The sequence below is a fragment of the Cyprinodon tularosa genome, unplaced genomic scaffold (genome assembly GCF_016077235.1).
Source record: "Cyprinodon tularosa strain WSP-4 unplaced genomic scaffold, ASM1607723v1 ctg81, whole genome shotgun sequence".
Lineage (NCBI taxonomy): Eukaryota > Metazoa > Chordata > Actinopteri > Cyprinodontiformes > Cyprinodontidae > Cyprinodon > Cyprinodon tularosa.
In genome coordinates, this window is record NW_024039574.1 from 551,326 (window position 1) to 571,710 (window position 20,385).

Below are 20,385 nucleotides of genomic sequence, written 5' to 3' on the forward strand. Positions count from 1 at the left end.
AAAAGCAAAAAATTGCCCCAAAACCCAATTTTTGATGTGGGAGATGGTGACCCCAGGGAATTTGGATTGCCCCGGTAGTTTTAGGAATTTTTAATTCCTGTTCTGAGAGGGTGCACCCCAAAATGAGGGAAAAACTGTAAAATATTTATATTTAAATTTTTTTATTTTAAAAACCTTCAAACCCGTTGGAAACCCGTGACTTTAGTGCAAGTATTTTGGGGGGGAGGTCAAAACGTCAAAAGGGAAAAAATTAAAATTTAATATCTCTGATGCCAAGCTTTTTTACTTCTAAATATTACCAAAATATTGAAACAAAAGCCCAAAAATGTTCTTCAGAAAATTTAACCCTTTCATGCCTGAACATTTCCACTCAAAGTAATTTTAAAATTTAAAAATTTTTGGGAACCCAAAATTGGAAAAAGTTGCTTCTGCCAAATTTAAAAATAACTTTAAGCACATGTAGTCTAAAATAGCCAGAAAATAATCTATGCAGCCGTTCCTACAGAAAAAATTTAAAGGAAAATGTTTTCATCTGTGAAGTTTTAAAAGTTCCGTATAGTAAAAATATATTTGCTGGGAGTGCATTTACATAAACAGGTGGGTCGAAAAAAAAAAAAAATTTTTTTGTCAGTTGGTTAAAGTTAGCTAAAATTTGTTTTTAAAAGTGAAAGGGACTCACCCGTGATGTGTTGCCCTTTCCCCCTGAACGGGGCAAAAATTTGCCCAGAAAAATTTTATTTCAAAGGGCAGTAGCAGCATCTTGTCAAAGGGCCAGGCCCACTGGGCTCTCAGCACCCTTTGTTAGCAACCTTTTTGTTAGCACAGTGACCCTTTTTGTGTTTAGTTAAAGGGCACCACTACAGGAACAGAGTTAAAAGAATCTTGTGCTGATGCTGAAGGATCAAGCAGCAATTTCAAACTAGATAATTATTTTTTTTTCTGACAAATAACAGTTCCATTTCTGTAAAACCCCGCTATTTTTCACAAAAAAAAATGAAAAAAATCTTAGAAAGGGGTCCCCCAAATACAGGGCCCGTGGGATTTGGGTTGGGCAATTTCTGGATCCGGTCTGCCTCCTCCCTTTCCCGGGGAGCATTCCCGGGGTATTTTTTTTCATTATTGTTTTTTTCTGGTTTGTGGATTTTTTTCAACCCCCAAGGGGGGGCCCTTTTAGCAGATGTTAAAAATAACTTTCCCTCAAAAAATATACAGGGCAGTCCCAGTCACCATTTCCCCTCACGGTTTTTTTTCCCTTTCCCTTCTGGGTAACTTTGGGAATGGTTTTTGTAGTAGCAATACCCCCCCGTGAAAGTTTCAAAGGGGAACAGCACCCCCCCCCCCCCCCCCCCCCCCCCCCCCCCCCCCCCCCCCCCCCCCCCCCCCCCCCCCCCCCCCCCCCCCCCCTTCCCCCCCCCCCCCCCCCTCCCCCCCCCCCCCCCCCGGGAACCAAAAAAATTTTTTTTAAATAAAAACTTTCCCCCCAAAAACAAACCCCCAAAAAAAAAAAAAACAAAAAAAAAAAACCCCCAGGAAAAAACCCCCCCCCCCCACCCCACAATAGCAATATTTAAAACCAAATGTGGGAAATTTTTGAAACTTCAATGTGGGTGACTTTTCAACTTTTAGGTTTTTTGGAAAAAACACTAGAATTGGGTTTTTTTAATTTAAAGGGTTTTAAAATCAGATAAAGGGTTTTAAAAACCCCCCCCACTTGGTTTTTAAATTTTTTTGATTAGAGTTGAGAATAATCTAGGGCCCGATTTGAAGAGGGTTTGGTGTTGTAGTTTTTTTTTTAAGAGTAAATTAAAAAGTGTGTTTTAGTGAAAAATTAGGTGGGAATTTCCCTTTTGGGCCCTTTCCCAAATTTGGGGGAAACGCAATTTTGGAAAAACCAAAATTTCAGCTCTTTCAAGAAGGGGGCTAACATTTAGTTTTAATGTTAATTTATCAAATTTAAACATAAGTGTTGGGGTTGGGGTGGGGGTTTGGTGTTTTTGGGAACGGGGGGGTCCGATCGATGGGCCCGGTTTTTTTTTCTGAAAATTTCGTTTGGGGTTAAAGGCATTATTAAAAAAAAAACCCGGAAAATTCACAAACCGCTTTTTGTTCTTTGGGGAAAAAATTTTTTGCAGGGCTTTTTAGCTTTTTACATTGTAGATCTAAAAAATCCCGCCCAAAAATTTTTTAAATTTTTGGTGAATTTCTTTTGTTAAAATTTAGGGTAATTTTAATGCTTTGGGAATATTTCCATTTTTTAAGAAATTTACAATTACTTATATTTTTACCAAATATATTTATGTAATTTTTTTACATTCGTGACTGTCACAATTATTTAGGGGGTATATATTTTTTTAGTTATGATAATGCCAAAGTATTTTCTACGGCAGTATAATGCCCCGTGAAAATTCTGGTCAGTAACTGCGGATTTTTCCATTTCTTACCGTAAAAATTTTCTGACTTTCTTTGCAGTTTCGACTTAGTAGTTCCATGTAATTTTTACCGGGTTTTTTGCAAGTTTTTGGGTTCGGCGGTCAAAAACTGTTGGTCTTTTACCTTTTTTTACCGTAAATTTACTGACTTTCTTTGCAGTTTCGACTTACGGTAGTTCCATGTAATTCTACGGTAATGCAACGTTTTTGGGTACGACGGTCAAAAACTGTTGGTCTTTTACCATTTCTTACCGTAAATTTACTGACTTTCTTTGCAGTTTCGACTTACGGTAGTTCCATGTAATTCTACGGTAATGCAACGTTTTTGGGTACGACGGTCAAAAACTGTTGGTCTTTTACCATTTCTTACCGTAAATTTACTGACTTTCTTTGCAGTTTCGACTTACGGTAGTTCCATGTAATTTCTACGGTAATGCAATGTTTTTGGATACGACGGTCAAAAACTGTTGGTTTTTTACCTTTTTTTACCGTAAATTTACTGACTTTTTTTACAGTGTGGTTGACTCTGAACTTTTTACAAAAAAAAAAAAAAAACTGAAGTGATGGTGTTTGGTCCCAGTAACCTTGTTCCCAGTAACAGTTGTCCGAGCAGTTAGCATTCTTTGCTAACACGCTCACCACAACAGCCCTCCTGCTCTTTATAACATAACACTGGAGGCTCCTGCTGCCAGCATTCAACATTTAACTCGAACAAAACTCCAAACTCCAGCTATAGCATAACATTGATTACTTGCAAGTGCTTTGCTACTTACATTTATTAATGGGCGAAATCCACCTAGGATCTGGAGACGACGAAAACTTGGACTTGATAACATGTTCTGACTGCAGCGCGCAAAAGCGCAATTCACATATGACTCAAACAAGCAAAATAATACCTGCAGGTCATAAATTGATATATATTAATATTGAGAGAAATCAAAAACTTTGTTTTGTGTCCTTTGTATATGTATTTAGTTCAGGTTACCGTATTTTCACGACCATAAGGCGCACCGGACTAAAAGGCGCACTCTCAGTTATGTGTCCCATTTCTGTATTTAACACACACATAAGGCGCACCGGACTATAGGGCGCGTTTTTTATATACAGGTACATGTCCTCTACTACCTTTAAATACCTCTACTGCGTATTTAAAAATACAGTGGGGGCAAAACTGAGTATGACTGTGCTTTATTCATGTATTTATTACAAAGTATTAATCAAACCTGGCAGCTGGCCGTGAGACAGACACATCGCAGATGACACAGCGCTGTGATCACTCCTAAATTAACTTAAAATCCTGAAACCTGCCGACGGAATATGTTCGCTTTTATTACCGGTATCCTGGTGCCTGCAGCTAAAATTATTTAGATGAAAAACACCTGCCAGCAGCCGCGGTGAACGAAAGGATTTCTCCTGTCGGTGCACCGCTGGTATGTGGGGGTCTGAGCGCCTCCGACAGAAATACCGTAGATAATCTGGATGAACTGACTGCAATTATTAAGTTTTCAGGTGGCCTTTCTCACTTAAAAACATATTAAAACTACTTTATTCCCACTGATCACAGCAAATATAGCTGCAAGATTTAGATTATTTAGATGAAAAAACACCTGCCAGCCACCGCGCTGAAGAGGAGGAGACGCGCCCGCTGCTGTTGAATTAAGTTTTCAGGTAGAAAAATAGAGCGGGAGCAAAACTGAGTATGATTGTGCTTTATTCATGTATTTATTACAAAGTATTAATCAAACCCATCAAAGTCATCATCCTCTGTTATCCTCAGCATTCCTCTGAATAAAACAGCTGCGCTAAATCAGACATGCCAGTTTCCCCTTCTTCGCTGTCAGTCACTTTCCGTGCAGCGCAGCTCCTCAGAAATAATGCCGGCTTTTGCGAAAGCTTGAACAACAGAGCCAGCAGACACAGTCCATCTACAATCCATCCGCAAACGGTGGCGTAACTTGCATGGCGCTGCCTTCCATTTATCATGAAACTGTGGTCTCCGTCTGTCATCCATCGCTCCCACGCCGCTCGCAGCCTTACTGTGAACGGCCGCTTCACACCGATGTCGAGCGGTGGAAGTTCCTTTGTCAGACCCCCCGGGATAACGGCGAGCACAGCGTTCATTTGATTCATCTTTTTTTCACATCGGCTGTGAGATGGGCACGCAGCGATGGTGATGCGTGGAAAAAACCACCTAGTCTTCTCACATACACCTGTCTCAGCCACGCATCCACCCAGCCTTTTCATTTGCGTTAATATCATATGTCATCAGAGCGCTGTCTGTCTCGCTGTCAGCTCCCAGATCAGCTTCTCTGATTGGTTGATGTGGCGCGTCCAGCAGCAAAACTTCAATTTTTCCATCTGAGCAGCAGCAGCGCGTTGGCGGTGCATCAGATGCTTAAACGCTCCCGACGTGCTGCACCAAAACGCGCTGCGGGACCTTTTGCTGCACCTATATGCGCGTCAACCATTGACTTTGCATGTAAACTCGCTGCTTCTGCTGCACCTGCTGGGTCCGGTTCACACCGATGTTGAGCGGTTGAACAGCGAGCACAGCGTTAATTTGTTTCCCCATGTTTTTCACATCAGCTGTGAGATGGGCACGCATGGAGTTACAGATTAATGGTGATGAGTGGGAAAAAAAACAGCTGGTCTCCTTACATTCAGCCACTCTTTCATCATCTCCTCAATGAGGTGGTCTCAAAAGTCGCAGTTACAACACACATAGGGCACCATAGGGCGCACCGCACATTTTGAGGAAAAAAAAAGACGTTTAAGTGCGCCTTATAGTCGTGAAAATACGGTAAGTCAAACTTGATGTCTCAAAATCTAAAAAGAATGAGTTACACAATCAAATCAATAATTTTATCCAGTTTACAGTAAAAGTCATTAGTTTGAATGAACAGCCACATGTTACACTTTTTTCAGTGTGGACTAATATAATGCACTTTATTGTTGGGTGAGCCAGTCTCCCCTCGCATGTCTCAAGTTGTTGCAAAATGCAGGCGCAGGCCTTTTAACTTGAGAACATAAGAGGGAGCACATTACCCCATCCTGGCTTCCCTCCATTGGCTGCCTGTGCATTTTACAGTTAATTTTTAGATTCTTGTATTTGTTTTTAAATCTTTGAATGGCTTGGCTCTGCCTTATCTCTCTGAGCTCCTCCACCCCTATGCGCCCACTCAGTGTCTCAGGTCAGCTGAACTGCTGCTTCTGGAGCTACAGAGGTGAAAATGGATGCACAGTTTTTTCAGCTGATACTCCTAAATTGTGGAATGAGCTCCCCCTCCTCATTAGACAAGCCTCTTCACTATCTGTTTTTAAAACTCGTCTTAAACCTATTTTTATTCCTTGGTTTTTAACACAGCATGAGACTTTCTGTTTGTATGGTTTTATTTGTTTTAATGCATTTATTTTATTATATTTGTTTTAATCCGTTAAACTTCTATGTTATTATACAACTTTAACTTTACTTGGTATGTATAGCACTTTGTGGCAGCTGTGGTTGCTTAATAGAGCTTCATAAATAGAGTTGGGTTGTGCTTCATCAGTCCAACAGGAAGCCAGTGAGTATGCAGTCCAAAAAGTGGTAAAAGGGGCTTATTTGTTTTCTTTTTTGTCAAGGCTTTGGAATATTTTCAAAACCCAGAAAGATACTGAGCATATAAAGAAGCTTGTGTTGATGTAAGTATTATTCAAATCCTGATAGAAAAGAAATGAGAAGCAGAAGTTTATACTAAAACAACAAAAAAAGAGACTCCTTACTTTTGCAAAACTTAACATTGAAATAATTGCATTTTTTTGCATAATTCATACATTCACAAATAAAAGAACAAAAAAACATACACATCACAACCTACTTCCCGCTTCTGTTTAAATCCATCTATGCCATCATGTTAACAGAAAGACACAATGATAGCCTCTTTTTCACTGGCCCCATTCTACTATACCTTCTTTGTGACTATTTTTACTGATACATTTTTTACCCTGGCTCAGGAGGCATTAAAGACAGGCCAAACAAGGCCGCCATATGATGTGTATGGCCTGCTGTTTGCCAATTGGCCACAAAATATTAAGAACCAAAATGGTGAGGGTGGATCAAACTGAAAACTGTGCAGATAGCTCAAAGTTTATGTAGGAGGACATGCTTAGCATAGCTGTTTCTGTTTTTTTTTTCTTTTTACTTTGCAGAGGCTTAGCTTCATGCCACAACTCCAGCTATAAGTGAATAAAATGGAAACAAAAGTTCTATAAAAGGGCCTATTGGAGAGGTACTGTGAGGGTTGGTGAAGTCAATAAAAAAGGGATGTACATCATACTTGATTATGATGTTATTCTACTGTTCCACTGTCTTCTTATTCGTTGGCAATTATTTCAAAAGCTTCACACTCCCGATCAAAGGTATAATTGCAAGTTCTCTGCCTGCTTTCACATTTACAGTCCATTTAATGGCACAGCAGAGTAAATAAAGCTCCAAGCCGCTTTGGTCCCGAAGTAAACTGATGAGACTTCATCTTATAACTACAATCATGTTAAATGGATATACCAAACAGCTTTGCTAAAAAAAATTTTTATATTTGAAGGTTGCATTTGAGCTTTCAAATTGGGTTGTTGTTTCTACTAATCTCTTATTTATGAACACATACTGTATTTGTGTTGTTTATAAAAAAAAAAAAAAACTACCAGTTGGGCTACAGTTGTATGATTGCAAACTTTTTATACAACATTTGCTTGCTTGAGTTGTTTTAAATAATATGTTCTCTATATCATAGAAAGGAAGCTTTAGCCAGAAATTCCAAATGCTCAGGGTTAAATGACAAATCACTCTTTATGAGGTGCCCTGCATTACATATAAACAGAGGAAATATCGTTTTCTGTTTTGAGGTTTTCATAAACTTGTTCTTGGAAATCCACAGCTTTATAATTGTGACTGGAGCTCTTGTAAACGTAATCTTCTGGCCTTTCAGAAATCTAGGAAATATAATCAAAAACAGAAAGGTGTTCATCATAAATGACTAAATGGAAACACCATAGTCAATACAGGCACCTACCGTTTGTAGAGCTTCGAGCTTTCTCCTTTTCTTGTCTTTTGTGGCTCCTTGAAGACAATTTTTTTGGTAACTTACAATTGCGGCTTACAGTTACAGTATGTCTGTTTAAAATATTTATTTACCTATGGATGTAATGCATACCTTTTTGTGTGCATTTATATACTGCAATCACTGCAATAAATAAAAGCACAAGGAGGAGAGCAGGAATGATGTAAACCACAATTTTAAGAGTGGAAGGACCTGAAAAGAAAGAAAAGAAAATTGAGAGACTTACATGTGCGTCCGTTCAATCAAAAGCACCTGAAAAACGGTTGGCATGTAGTCTGCATTTGTTTTAGCCTTCACCTCATCTATAATCATGGATAAAAATAAAATTACTCTGAAATACTAGGTAGCAAAATAGCCAGATATATACGATATATACGACATATATCTGACTATTTTCTATTGTGTTACTTAGCGATTGTTTATAATTAATAATTTCAATATTTAACAAAAATCCCAAATTTAAAAAAGAAAGCAGCCTGAATATCACTATGATACTCAATTTTTTTGCATTCAATTTGTTTTTAATATTTGTGTTAAGGATTTACGTATATTTCCTAATCATACATTGCTTATACTGCTTTACCTACTGACAGCTCAATCTTGGTGTAGTTTCCAGCTCTCCAGTTTGGATCTGAACCACACCAGTATGTCCCAGCATCACTTTCTTCCAGCTTTGTGATCTTCACAAATAAAGAACTGGCGGACTCATTAGCTTGGAGAGTGAATCTGCTCTGATTCAGCAGCACATCAGTGCAGCTGTTGCGGTGTTCTCCTTTGCAGAGAAATTTCTCATCATTCCAATGTTGTGGTGGATATGGGCAAGACATATCAAAGGCATATCCCACAATGCCACCCATCTTTTTTGTCTCTACACAGCACCACTCTGTCAGAAAGATATACAATTTAAAAAAAACACAGATCTTTAACATAACAACTCTGGATGCAATGCAAAAGGCAACTAACAAAACCCAAAGCAATATTTTCCATTAAACACTATAAGAAACAGGAAAAGAAAAATATAGGAATAATTAATTGACATCAATAAGAAATAAAGATTAAAAAAGACTTTTACAAGTATTAAGCAAAATTAGCAACAGTATTTGACAAAAAATGAAAACCAAAAAGAGGGATAGGTTGTCCCATTAGAAATGTGAGGACATGATTAAAACAAATGGATAAATAAAAACACTGCTCTGACATCAGACCAACCATGGTATTAAAGTTCTTAGCTTTAGCTCCTGGAAATCTTGTTTAAGTTGTTTTTTTGTGTAAAATGTCTTAAAAGAGAACAATTAGTTAAGGTACACTGTTTTTCTGCCATTTTAGTGAAATAAGCTCAAGCAGACAGTGACGTGTTTGTGCAAATTGGGCAATAAGAGAAAGTGAAAAGTGAAAGTCATTTTTATTCAAAAATAATTTCTCCACAGTTTTTGGTTTTAATCAGGTTGGAAGTTATGCAAATTATTATCGCAACTTTCAAATGTATAAGATCGGGCTCGATCCCAAAACCTCAGGAATGGTAGTCCATGTCTCACAACTGACGCCACTAGCAATGGTACAGTAACTGCTCAGTAGAAATTAATATTACTTAACACTAATGTTACAACCATAACCAGTGGTTTGCTTGGATTTTGATCAATACGTTGTTTAATCTGACCAAAACAGTTTTAACCAACTAAATTGATTGTTTTTCCAATCAATCTATTCTTAGAATATATCCAAACTCTATCCAACTGATAGCAACTCTCCTACAAACTCCCACATCTTGACTCAGTGTATTCTCATTATCAGTTCGTACGAAATCGTACGAAAAGTTATGCACCGTAATTTCGTACGTTTTGGACGTTTTTTATTTCGTTTGTATTTCGTCGTATTTGTACGTCTTGCCTCGAGACATGATATCCTTGTGCATGTGCCTGTTACGCACCATTCAATAACATATACTTTAACATACAATTAACCCTAACCCTGACCCTAACCCTAAGATGCAATCAACCTAGTGAGAGACATCAAGAAGTAATTATTGCACTCTTTTTCCCAGTTTTATGTCCGTCCGTGGATCTGCTTTTTTCGTCTGTCTGGCTGCGCATGCGCACTGATCTGTTTTTTCGAGGAAAAACGTCCAAAACGTACGAAATACTGTGCATAACTTTTTGTAGGATTTCATACGAACTGATAATGAGAATATGTTGCTTGACTGCATACTAAGGCTGTTTAAATGCCTGTTGATATTGTTGCGCTGTCCGAAGCACTTCCTGAAGTGGCCACGTAGTATTACGGTAGAGAGGCTTCAAACCTCACGCCTCGACACACGCATCGGGAAAACGGCCCCTCCGTTTTTTGACACACACCTTGAAGCCTCGGCTCATCTCATAGCATCACTCCTGATTACTCATTCATCTGCATAGCTGTTGCTGGATCTAATTACAGTTCATCTGATCCACCTACTTCAGCCTCTATTTAACTAGCCCTCAACCATTCATCAGTGCCAGATTATCTGTGCCTTTAGAGAGAGTTTTTTAGCGTATCTAAGTGATTCTGATTGTCTGATCCTGACCCGTTCTGTCTGTGAACCTCTGAGCCTGCCTGTACCCATTCTGATCTGTTTGCCTGACCTGTCCTCAGACTCCTTCTGGATCCATCTGGATTTCCCTTTGGTACCTCTTCAGATCTCTTTTCTCCTGGCTCTGAATCCTGAACACGTCCTCAACACCGCCTTTGGCTTCGCCTCTGTATTATCCTGTCTTCCTTTGTCCTCCGACCTCTGGAACTTCAGCATCTGGGACTCTCTGGGCAACATCTGCCACGTCTTGTTGAGCCAACCGGCTGTAACTAACCCCTCCCTGTGGCCATGGACTGAACTTTAAGACCAGGTTAGTGACTCACACAGTCATAATCATCCTCTGCCAGGTTGACGTGGTCACTAACCTGTGTTCTACCCCTGCAAAGCTTCCTGCATTAGGAACCGACGCCGTTCTCTACAGTTCCATCTTAAATAAAAATTTTGTGAAACCTAACTGTCTCTCCACCACGAAAACTGAGTCCTCTTTTTCAGAGCTTGAAATATGATTGAAACGTTTGATTTTAAAGGGCTGTTTTTTTTTTGTGACTCTCCTGGTTGTCCATAATTTCAGCTGGAGGGTTTCTTTTGGTTTTAGGTGAGAAATTACAAAAAAATTACACCACCTTATTGCATGATTCAATTTTATACTATCTTCTTAAATGCAGATTAAAATACAAAAAAAAGTAGCTGGTAGAAACAGAAGACAAAGAATGAGAGACAGTCGAAGAAATAACATTAATCATATCACATACATGTATGTTAACCATATATCACTTTCTTGTTTTGGTTCTCTTTTGTGTGATAATACAGTAGTACTTATTAGAAATGTTAATAAATGCTTTCCTATATATTTTTTTTCTATTAAACCCCATCCAGTTATCACATAAATAAGGTTTTACATGTGTGGTATTTAGTTTCTTATAAAGTGCAGTGTTTCCAAAATAATAAACCCTTACCTACGGACAGCACAATCTTGGTATAATTTCCAAAACTCCACTTTGACTGTGAGCCACACCAGTATGTCCCGGCATCACTGTCTTCCAGCTTTGTGACCATCACCAAAAAAGAGCTAGAGGACGTTTCCTCTTGCAGAACGAATCTGCTTTGACTCCTTAACATTTCAGTGCAATTGCTGCGTTGATCCCCCTTGCAGAATAACTTCAGATTTTCTTGATGTCCTAGTGAATGAGGGCAGGAAAAACTAAGGGGATATCCCAGATTGCCCTTTATGTTGATTGTCTTCCCACAGCACCACTCTGTAAAGTGGAAAGTGCAACTTTATGAATAATCGATTTTACATTGGCTTAAATCAATTCAATTCAATTCAGTTTATTTATATAGTGCCAAATTCACAACACATGTCATCTCAAGGCACTTTACAGTTCAACCAGATCATACAGTCAAATTGATACAAAGTTTTTTATCTAAGGAAAACCAGTTGATTGCATTGACTCATTGACTCAAATACAATCCCCCACACTAAGCATGCTTGTAGCGACAGTGGAGAGGAAAAACTCCCTTTTAACAGGAAGAAACCTCCAGCAGAACCAGGTTCAGTGTGAGCGGCCATCTGCCGAGGCCGACTGGGGTTCAAGGAGACAGAAGCAGAGATACAAAAAGCAGCTGTAAAAGGCGGCCCCGTCCAGGAAACACGCAGCCAGGCAGACGAGCTCCAAGGCAGCTCCCATGCCAGAGGACGAAGAGAGCACATCCACTCAGTCACGGTCAGAGAAAAAGGACCACACTGGAAAACAGGCCGATCTCCAACATCTATAAACAAGGGTGTTGATAGAAGCAGCACAGCTGATGTTTCTTTCCAGGATGACGTCACAGCCAAACAGGAACAGACGAGGCAAAGCTACTCTGAGGAAAAGCAGAGAGAGCAGAAGGTTAGAGATTGAACTAACAGATTCTGCAGAATAGGAGAACAGAGAGAGAATGAAGCAGAATGATGAAATGGGGGTCCCTATGTCCTCCAAAAGTCTAAGCCTATAGCAGCATAACTATAGAGATAGCTCAGGATAACCTGAGCCACCCTAACTATAAGCTTTATCAAAAAGGAAAGTTTTAAGCCTAGCCTTAAAAGTAGACAGGGTGTCTGCCTCACGGACTAAAACTGGTAGTTGGTTCCACAGGAGAGGAGCCTGATAACTAAAAGATCTGCCTCCCATTCTACTTTTAGAAATTCTAGGAACCACTAGTAAACCTGCAGATTGAGAGCGAAGTGCTCTGTTAGGAACATAAGGAACAATCAGATCTCTGATATAAGATGGAGCTTGGCCATTTAAGGCTTTATATGTGAGAAGGAGGATTTTAAATTCTATTCTTGATTTAACAGGAAGCCAATGAAGAGAAGCCAGGATAGGCGAGATATGATCTCTCTTTTTAATTTTCATTAGGACTCTGGCTGCAGCATTTTGGATCAGCTGAAGGCTTTTAACTACAGTTTGTGGACTTCCTGATAGTAAAGAATTACAATAGTCCAGCCTTGAAGTAACAAATGCATGGACTAGTTTCTCAGCATCACCCCTGGACAGGATATTTCTAATTTTTGCAATGTTCCTCAGATGAAAGAAGGAAATTCTAGAAACCTCTTTGATATGGGATTTAAATGACAGATCCTGATCAAAAATAACACCAAGATTTTTTACTTTATTATCTGAAATCAGTTTAATCCCATCCAAATGAAGTGACTGGCTAATCAGTTTCTTTTTCAGAGACTCTGGTCCAAAGACTATAACTTCTGTTTTGTCTGCATTCAGGAGCAGAAAGTTAAGAGTTATCCAGGTTTTTATGTCTTCAAGACATGCCTGTAATCTATGTAATGGGTTAGCTTCATCTGGATTTATAGACAGATATAGCTGGGTATCATCAGCATAACAGTGGAAATTAATCCCATGCTGTCTAATAATTCTACCAATTGGGAGCATGTATAAAGTAAAGAGAATTGGTCCTAGCACTGATCCCTGTGGTACTCCACAGGTAACCTTTGAGCGTGTTGAAGATCTATCATTAACATGAGCAAACTGAATTCGATCAGATAGATAAGATTTAAACCAGTCTAGTGCTGTTCCTTTAGTTCCAACAAAATATTCAAGTCTTTCTAAAAGAATATTATGGTCAACTGTATCAAATGCAGCACTAAGATCCAACAGGACGAGCACAGATACAAGTCCATTATCTGAGGCCATGAGAATATCATTAGTGACTTTCACCAGAGCTGTTTCAGTGCTATGATGAGCTCTAAAGCCAGACTGAAACTCTTCAAAAAGTTCATTATGGTGGAAGTGATCGCAAACTTGTTTGGCAACTACTTTCTCAAGAATTTTGGATAAGAAAGGAAGATTGGATATAGGTCTATAATTGACCAAGTCATCTGGGTCAAGAGACGGTTTCTTAAGCAGAGGTTTAATTACAGCAACCTTAAAAGCTTTAGGTACATATCCCTGTAACAGAGATAGATTAATCACATCTAAAATGGAGGAGGAGATCAAAGGGAATACCTCCTTAAATAACCTGGTTGGAACTGGATCTAACATACAAGTTGAAGGCTTAGATGAAGACAATAATTTTGCTAATTCAGAGAGTTCAACTGGATCAAAGCAGTCTAAACCCGGTTCAGATTCCATGACTACCTCAGGTACAATCGCGGATAGAGGAGTGCTTATGATCTTATTTTTAATAAGATCAATCTTATTTATAAAGAATCCCATAAAATCATTGCTGCTAAGAGCAGGTGGAATGGACGGTTCAACAGAGCTATGGCTCTGGGTGAGTTTGGCAACTGTATTAAAAAGAAATCTAGGATTATTCTTATTCTCCTCTATTAATGAGGAGAAGTATGCTGCTCTTGCTTTACAAAGGGTCCTCTTATACAGCAGTAAACCATTTTTCCAGACTAGGAAGGACTCTCGCAGGCCTGTGGAGCGATATTTTCTCTCCAGTTTCCTAGCATTTTGCTTCAAAGTACGCAGCTCTGCATTAAACCAAGGAGCAAGCTTTCTATTTTTAACGGTTTTAATTTTCAAAGGAGCTGCGTTGTCTAAGGCAATACGCAGAGAACTAGCAACCCCATCAACAAAATCATCAACCTGTGAAGGGGAATAAGCTAAGCTTTTGCACTCTGCAGCACTGCTCAGTGACACAGAGGAGAGAGAAAGTAAAGCAGATTCTTTAAAATTTATAACTGCACTATCTGATAAAGATCTACTAAAATTGAACCTTCTTTTGGGGGAGGAGAACTCTGTTAAAGTAATCCTGAAGGTTATTAGAAAGTGGTCAGAGAGGACAGGGTTGTGAGGAAATACTGTTATTTCTTCACATTCTATGCCGTATGTCAGCACAAGATCCAAAGTATGAAGATGAGAATGCGTGGGACTATTCACATTTTGAACAAAGCCAATAGTGTCTAAGATAGCATTAAAGGCTGCTCTTAAGCTATCGCCTTCAATGTCAGCATGGATGTTAAAATCTCCCACTATGATGACCCTGTCAGTATTTAATACCAAATCAGAAAGGAACTCTGAAAACTCATCTAAAAATTCAGAGTAAGGACCTGGTGGACGATACAAAGTTACAAAAAGAAGAGGTTTTCTTGCCTTGAAATTTGGATCAGGGAAATTAAGGGTTAAATGTTCAAAAGAGTTGTAGGTATTAATTGTTTTGGGAGTAATCAGTAAGTCAGACTGGAAGATTGTTGCTACTCCTCCTCCTCGCCCAGAACTTCTGGGGATGTGAAAATTTAAATAGCTTGAAGGAGTTGCCTCATTTATGCTCACATAATCCTCTTGCTGCAGCCAGGTTTCTGTAAGGCAAAACAAGTCAATGTGATTATCACAAATCAAGTCATTAACTAGTAGACTTTTAGAGGAAAGCGATCTTATGTTAAACAGACCGCATTTAATTGTTTTAACTTTTTCCCCAATTGGAGTTATTTTGATTTTAATTAGATTATCATGATTTACTCCTTTGGGAATCTTTGCTAATTTATTAGATTTTGGTCGTGGGCAAGGTGTTTCCAAGGTGTCTTGCTAATGACAACATTGCCTGCGATGTTGATGAAATTCTCTGGCTAGATCCAGCTAGGCGAAGAGACAATGTCTAGTTTTGGTTTTGTTTTGTTTTTTTACAGTAAACTTACAGTACAATACGTAAAGTGACATTTTGTTACAGTATTATGAATCTCCATGTCAACATTTTGGGCGTGTTGAGAAATAAATGAGTTTCTTCAGTCTGCAACATTGGTCTTGTGTAGTGTTTGGTGAATTTACATTATATTTGTACTTTGTTGATGGTAGCCAACTCTAATCATAGGGAAGTAGAAGTGCTAAAAGTGTTTTAGGTTTATCACAGCAGGGTGTAACTTGTGCAAACAGAGTATAGTAATGTGAAACGTGTGAGTTTCATATGGTAACAAAGTGTGGTTTTTATTGTAAAGTGTAGTGTTTAATTATGCAAAGGATCTGTAGTGTTTTGCTAATTGGGTGTGGTGGTGCTAATTGTGTGTAGTGTTTTGAAAACACAGGCCCTGTTTTGAAAATCTTGCTTAAGCAATCCAAAAAAAACTGTAAAACTTCTGAAGTATTCAAGACAATCTACCAGCTTTTGCAAAGTAGGTATCAACAGAAAAAGCTGCCGCTGGATTTTTAGTCTCTTTGCAGTAGTCGTGCATGACACAGTAGTTTCACAAGTCATGCGGTATGATCATGATACTGATATGTGAACTAAAGTGAGATATTTAACAGCCTACAAAGAAACGTGACCAGATCACTGACTAAAGAGCTGAATAAATGTCTTTACACAATTTGCAATCAACTTCTCAACCTCCTGAAGAGAATAAAAACAAAACAGAAACTTATTAAAGTCGTAGGGAAGCGGCTGTTCCAACGGCTGCAGTTCCGAATTCTCCAGAGTGATGACCAATTTTACACGAGTGAATAAAGTGAATGTGATGGGTCGGGATTGTTGTGGCGGAAGGTTCGCAAGCAAGTTTGGTTGTGGCCACTGTCTCGAAGCATCTTGCTAAACAGTTAGCAACTTAGTGCTAGGTGATTCCTAATGGGAAATTACATTGGGACCAAGTAGCACTTAGCAATGACACTGTCAAGGAACGCTATGGACAGTGGAAACATGCAAGAGGAGGATAGTTTTGTGTCGAAGGTCGTGGATGAGTCTCCTCTGTCATACATTTTTTATCTAGAGGAGGAAAGCGCGGACGAAGTTGTTGTGGAAGACCATGCCAGGGCGGCAGAAACTTCGTTTGGTGTAGAAGGCTTACAGCCGTACATGTTTGAGCCCTTGCCTCGCAGCCCTGCCAGTCCTGTTAGCTCTACGCCTGCCGAAGACACAGACGCCCATCCTATTGATGTAACTCAATGGTAAAGTAAATGATTCTCATTTCTTATTTCAACCGTTGCCTATACTAACTGCAACATATGAATCAAGATGCTATGCCCAAAAAAATGTTATTGACAGATTACCATTGATATATGATTGGCCAAATTTAGGTGTACAAGCTGACATATACTGTAACTAAATGGCCTGCATTAAATAACAAAAACAACACAGATTTTAAGACAGGATTTTTTTTTTTTGTAGAGATATTCTAACTTTTGGGACAATATGGTCTGATAAAGAGTACATTTACATATTTAAGCCAGAGTGATTTAAATCTTAAATATGACTTCCCTAGGACTTTAAATTCTTATTTATCTGTTGTGGTTTTTTCTTTCTTCTGTTTTTTGGTGTCTTACCGACTGTCAGTTGAATATTAGTATAATTTCCTGCAGTCCACTTTGCGTCTGAACCACACCAGTACATTCCTCCATCCCCTTCTTCCAGCCTGGTGACCATCACTGTGAAAGAGCTCGAAGAGACGTTATCTTGCAGAGTGAACCTGTTTCCAATTATCATTACATCAGCGCAGCTGTCACGGTGATCTCCCTTACAGATGAACTTCCTATTATTCTTGTGTTGTGTTGGATAAGGACAAGAGAACGTAATGGGACTTCCTATAATCCCACTCATATTGTTGGTCTTCACACAGCACCACTCTGTTAGAAAGTTAGAATTAAAGATGAAGACAACTGCAGCTTGTTTTCAGGTTATGCTTAGAACATGAAACTTTTCCCATAGAGAGAAAAAAGCTTCAAAACAAATCAAAAGACTTATTCTTCATCAAACCCTTATAATTCAATTGAAGGCCTTCATTACCTTGTTTTACTTTCAATGATACCTCTGAAGGGAAGTGGTCATATCCAACCTTGGTCACGCCACACAAGTATTTACCGGCATCCTTAGCACTTAGATAAGAAATGGTCGCCACGAAAACATGCTTCTGTTTATTATCACTGATGGAGTATCTACCTCTCCGTGGTTCAGTGCTCTTGACCAGAATATCTGCATCATAGTTACAGTCACCTCTACATAGATACTTCTCATGGCTCTCATATTGGGAATTATAGTGGCAAGTAATATTAACTCCTTTGCCTTCATATCCAGATTCATGGATCACTGCTGCTGCACTAACTACACAACAAGAAGCAACTGCAAGAGAAAGAGAAAAAAAACATGACATAAGAAACATAGCAAATATACTGTAACCTTTGAAGATGTATGCAGCAAGGTTCACCAGAGTACATGTATAGTTCAAAGAAGAAAGGTATAAAACTATATCGTTTTGGCTGCACTTGTGGTTTACATCTAAACTATTGAGATAATATGGCTCAATATTGCTCAATCAAATAAAAACTAATCTCAGTCAAAAAGATGAATTGTATTTAGAATTTTAAATAAATATTTTACTTTGCCTGAAAAAATATTTTTTTGTTAAAAATAACTCAGTTTATTGGTTAAGATTCTCTATTATTAAAAACACAATAGATCTACATAAAAAAACAACTAATGAATAGAAAAAAAGAAGAAAAGCTAGGGTTCACCTTCCAACCTTCCAAATAAACGGCTCTAAATATTTTGTAGAAGAATATTTACATAAATAAAATTTTCATATAGAACAAGTTGTCTGGGCCAAAATTGTTTAGAGCTTTAAGTAACCGTGCCTTTCAACAATAAGATAAAACAAAATAAATCTACAATTTATAACAAGAGATCTGCGTTCAGTGTTGCTATGTTTCATCACATTAGAAGAAAGATTTTACTTTTAATTTTCTTTGCAATTATGAACTTACACTTAAATTAAAAATTAAACGTAGAATGTTTAGCACTAAATAAAAACCAATATAGACATGTGAAACTTTACATTCTAACTTTTAAATTTTATTCTGTTCCAGAAGATTAACTTCTCAAAGATTTCAAAATGTACTCATACTGTATTAGCCAACTGGCAAAAACTATTTGTGTTCAAGCTTTTTCCTCACACTTCAAGTGAAATACCTCTCTTCAAATAACATTCTTATTCTCCTTGTACATTAATATCCAATACTTTAAAATATAATTTCTTCAGAGGCATAATTGTTAGACAAAAGTACCATTTGAAATTAACTTTTAAGTTGGTAATAAATATAATTTTCATTAAGCCCACATTTTCCATGTATCTTTCTGATCTTAACTGTTGTGTTTTTAAATTTTTTTTGTGGAAAATACACATAACACAAGTCAAGGCTTGAAAACACCGTTCAGTGTTTAATTCATTTGTATAACTTGTTTTGATTGGTGAATTAAGTTGCTGAAATAAACTTAAGAAAATATTCTGTATATTAAAGATTATTGTTTATTTAGCCAAAACCTCATCCATCGTTTTTGTTTAACTACATGGGATTTCCTGAATCACCGTTTACGATTATAACAACTCATCTTTCTCTTTTTTTTGATGAAAGCAAAATAACAGAACACATCTTCGTTTAAATAGTTCTATATCCTTTGAATAGAGAAATTGCTTTGTATAATTCATTCTAGATTTTTTGTCTCCTCTGGTTGTATGTTTTATTTGCTGCTGTTGATAGGGTAATATGTCCAAGCCCTTGTCCAAGCTATTATTATTGTAGGTTTAAGTAGTAAGTTTTATTACTAGTGTCATTATTATCATTAATATTATTAGTAGCAGTGGTAAATTATAAAAAGAAAGTTTTTGCAAAAATAATTATTTTTCAATGAAAAAATATAAAATTGTTAAGGTTATGTATAAAATATGATAACATTTCTGGCTTTTGTTTGAAGTTACCCAACCTCCAGATTCAAATTCTAAAACATGCTTGATTGCATTTGCTATATCAATCAGTAACACAGCATTACCAATTAAAACATATTTTTATCAACCCCAAAGGTCTTATGAAATTTTCTAAATCCAAGTAAACGTACAGCAGAGGCAGATGCAAACGTTACCAAAGCTCCACGACATCATTCAGCTGTAGCAGACCTGAAAATACAGAACTGATCTTGATCTTGCTATGATGAAATTGAGGTACAGGAAGTTGCGGTGGTTTAACCAAGTTATGCATATGTATGTTAATATATCAACTTATAACATGGTTCACTTAGGATATGGTTATCTGTATATAATATGTGTGTATACATTGCTTGTGATTAATTGCTTGTAATAAGCCCAAATTATAAAGTCAATTTTAGAATTATTTTTTCTTCTATCAACATCACATAAACTTGCTGCAAAATATTCAGAGCCATTAGAAAAAATCTCCAGCTCAGCATCGTAAAGCATTGTGGTGTTTCACAGTACAACGTTTTATGCTCAGAGGATATGACCTGTTTCCTGTTGAGAGCATAGAGCCAGATCACTTGTTTTCAATTGTCATATGTCTATTGTCATATCATTCACATGCATCCTTCACATGCTGAGGGTCAGACTTTGGCTCTGTTCGAAAACCTAGGACGCATCCTTAGAAGACCGGATTCGAAGGCCGATTACGTCATAGCGCGGCGCCGAGGTCTGGTCGGATTCCAAGACTCCTCGTTATGCGGCCTTAAAATGCGTCCTTCTTTTTGCCCGATTTGATATCCCAGGATTCATTGCGAGACCAAGCAAGCTGTGATCAGAGGAAAGGTTACTTGGCGCCGAACAGTGGTGAAAATTGGAAGTTCAGTTTAATATAATACAACTCTGTGAATAGTTCCGTCTGAAATGAATGAAAATAGTTGTTTTAATGGTTATTGAGTCAGATATGTGGCGGTAATGTTTGGTTTATCTAAAGGTTTTAATCTGTTACTGTGTAAATGGGTTTGGCTGGAATTTAAGGACAGATTCTAATATATTTGCAGGGTGGGGACTATAAATCTGATAGGAGTTTAATTTTTTTATTGCTATTTTGCACAATATGCTTAACTT

General features: G+C 37.9%; 1 protein-coding gene across 2 annotated transcripts; it reads right to left on the bottom strand.

The window, feature by feature from the left end:
- Nucleotides 1-5,821: 5,821 nt before the first annotated feature.
- LOC119774354 (polymeric immunoglobulin receptor-like) lies at nt 5,822-19,457 on the bottom strand. Of its 2 annotated transcripts, XM_038271816.1 has the most exons (9): nt 19,404-19,457; nt 17,301-17,633; nt 17,036-17,140; nt 16,841-16,942; nt 11,045-11,344; nt 8,109-8,408; nt 7,619-7,717; nt 7,478-7,524; nt 5,822-7,397 (listed from the first exon to the last, which is right to left on the bottom strand). In XM_038271816.1, exons 1-9 carry the CDS (start codon nt 19,444-19,446, stop codon nt 7,272-7,274), a joined length of 1,455 nt encoding a protein of 484 aa, XP_038127744.1. In that variant the 5' UTR covers nt 19,447-19,457; the 3' UTR covers nt 5,822-7,271. The 2 variants fall into 2 exon arrangements, with proteins under 2 accessions (XP_038127744.1, XP_038127743.1); XM_038271815.1 differs by having other exon boundaries at nt 16,841-17,140.
- Nucleotides 19,458-20,385: the final 928 nt, after the last annotated feature.

Excerpts from the sequence above, each read along its gene's own strand:
- LOC119774354 (XM_038271815.1), bottom strand. The coding sequence starts at position 19,446 with ATGATGTCGTGGAGCTTTGGTAACGTTTGCATCTGCCTCTGCT. Across the intron at positions 8,409-11,044 it reads CAAGATTGTGCTGTCCGTAG|AGTGGTGCTGTGTAGAGACA; the intron begins GTAAGGGTTTAT and ends TCTTTCTGACAG. Across the intron at positions 7,525-7,618 it reads ATATAAATGCACACAAAAAG|GAGCCACAAAAGACAAGAAA; the intron begins GTATGCATTACA and ends ATTGTCTTCAAG.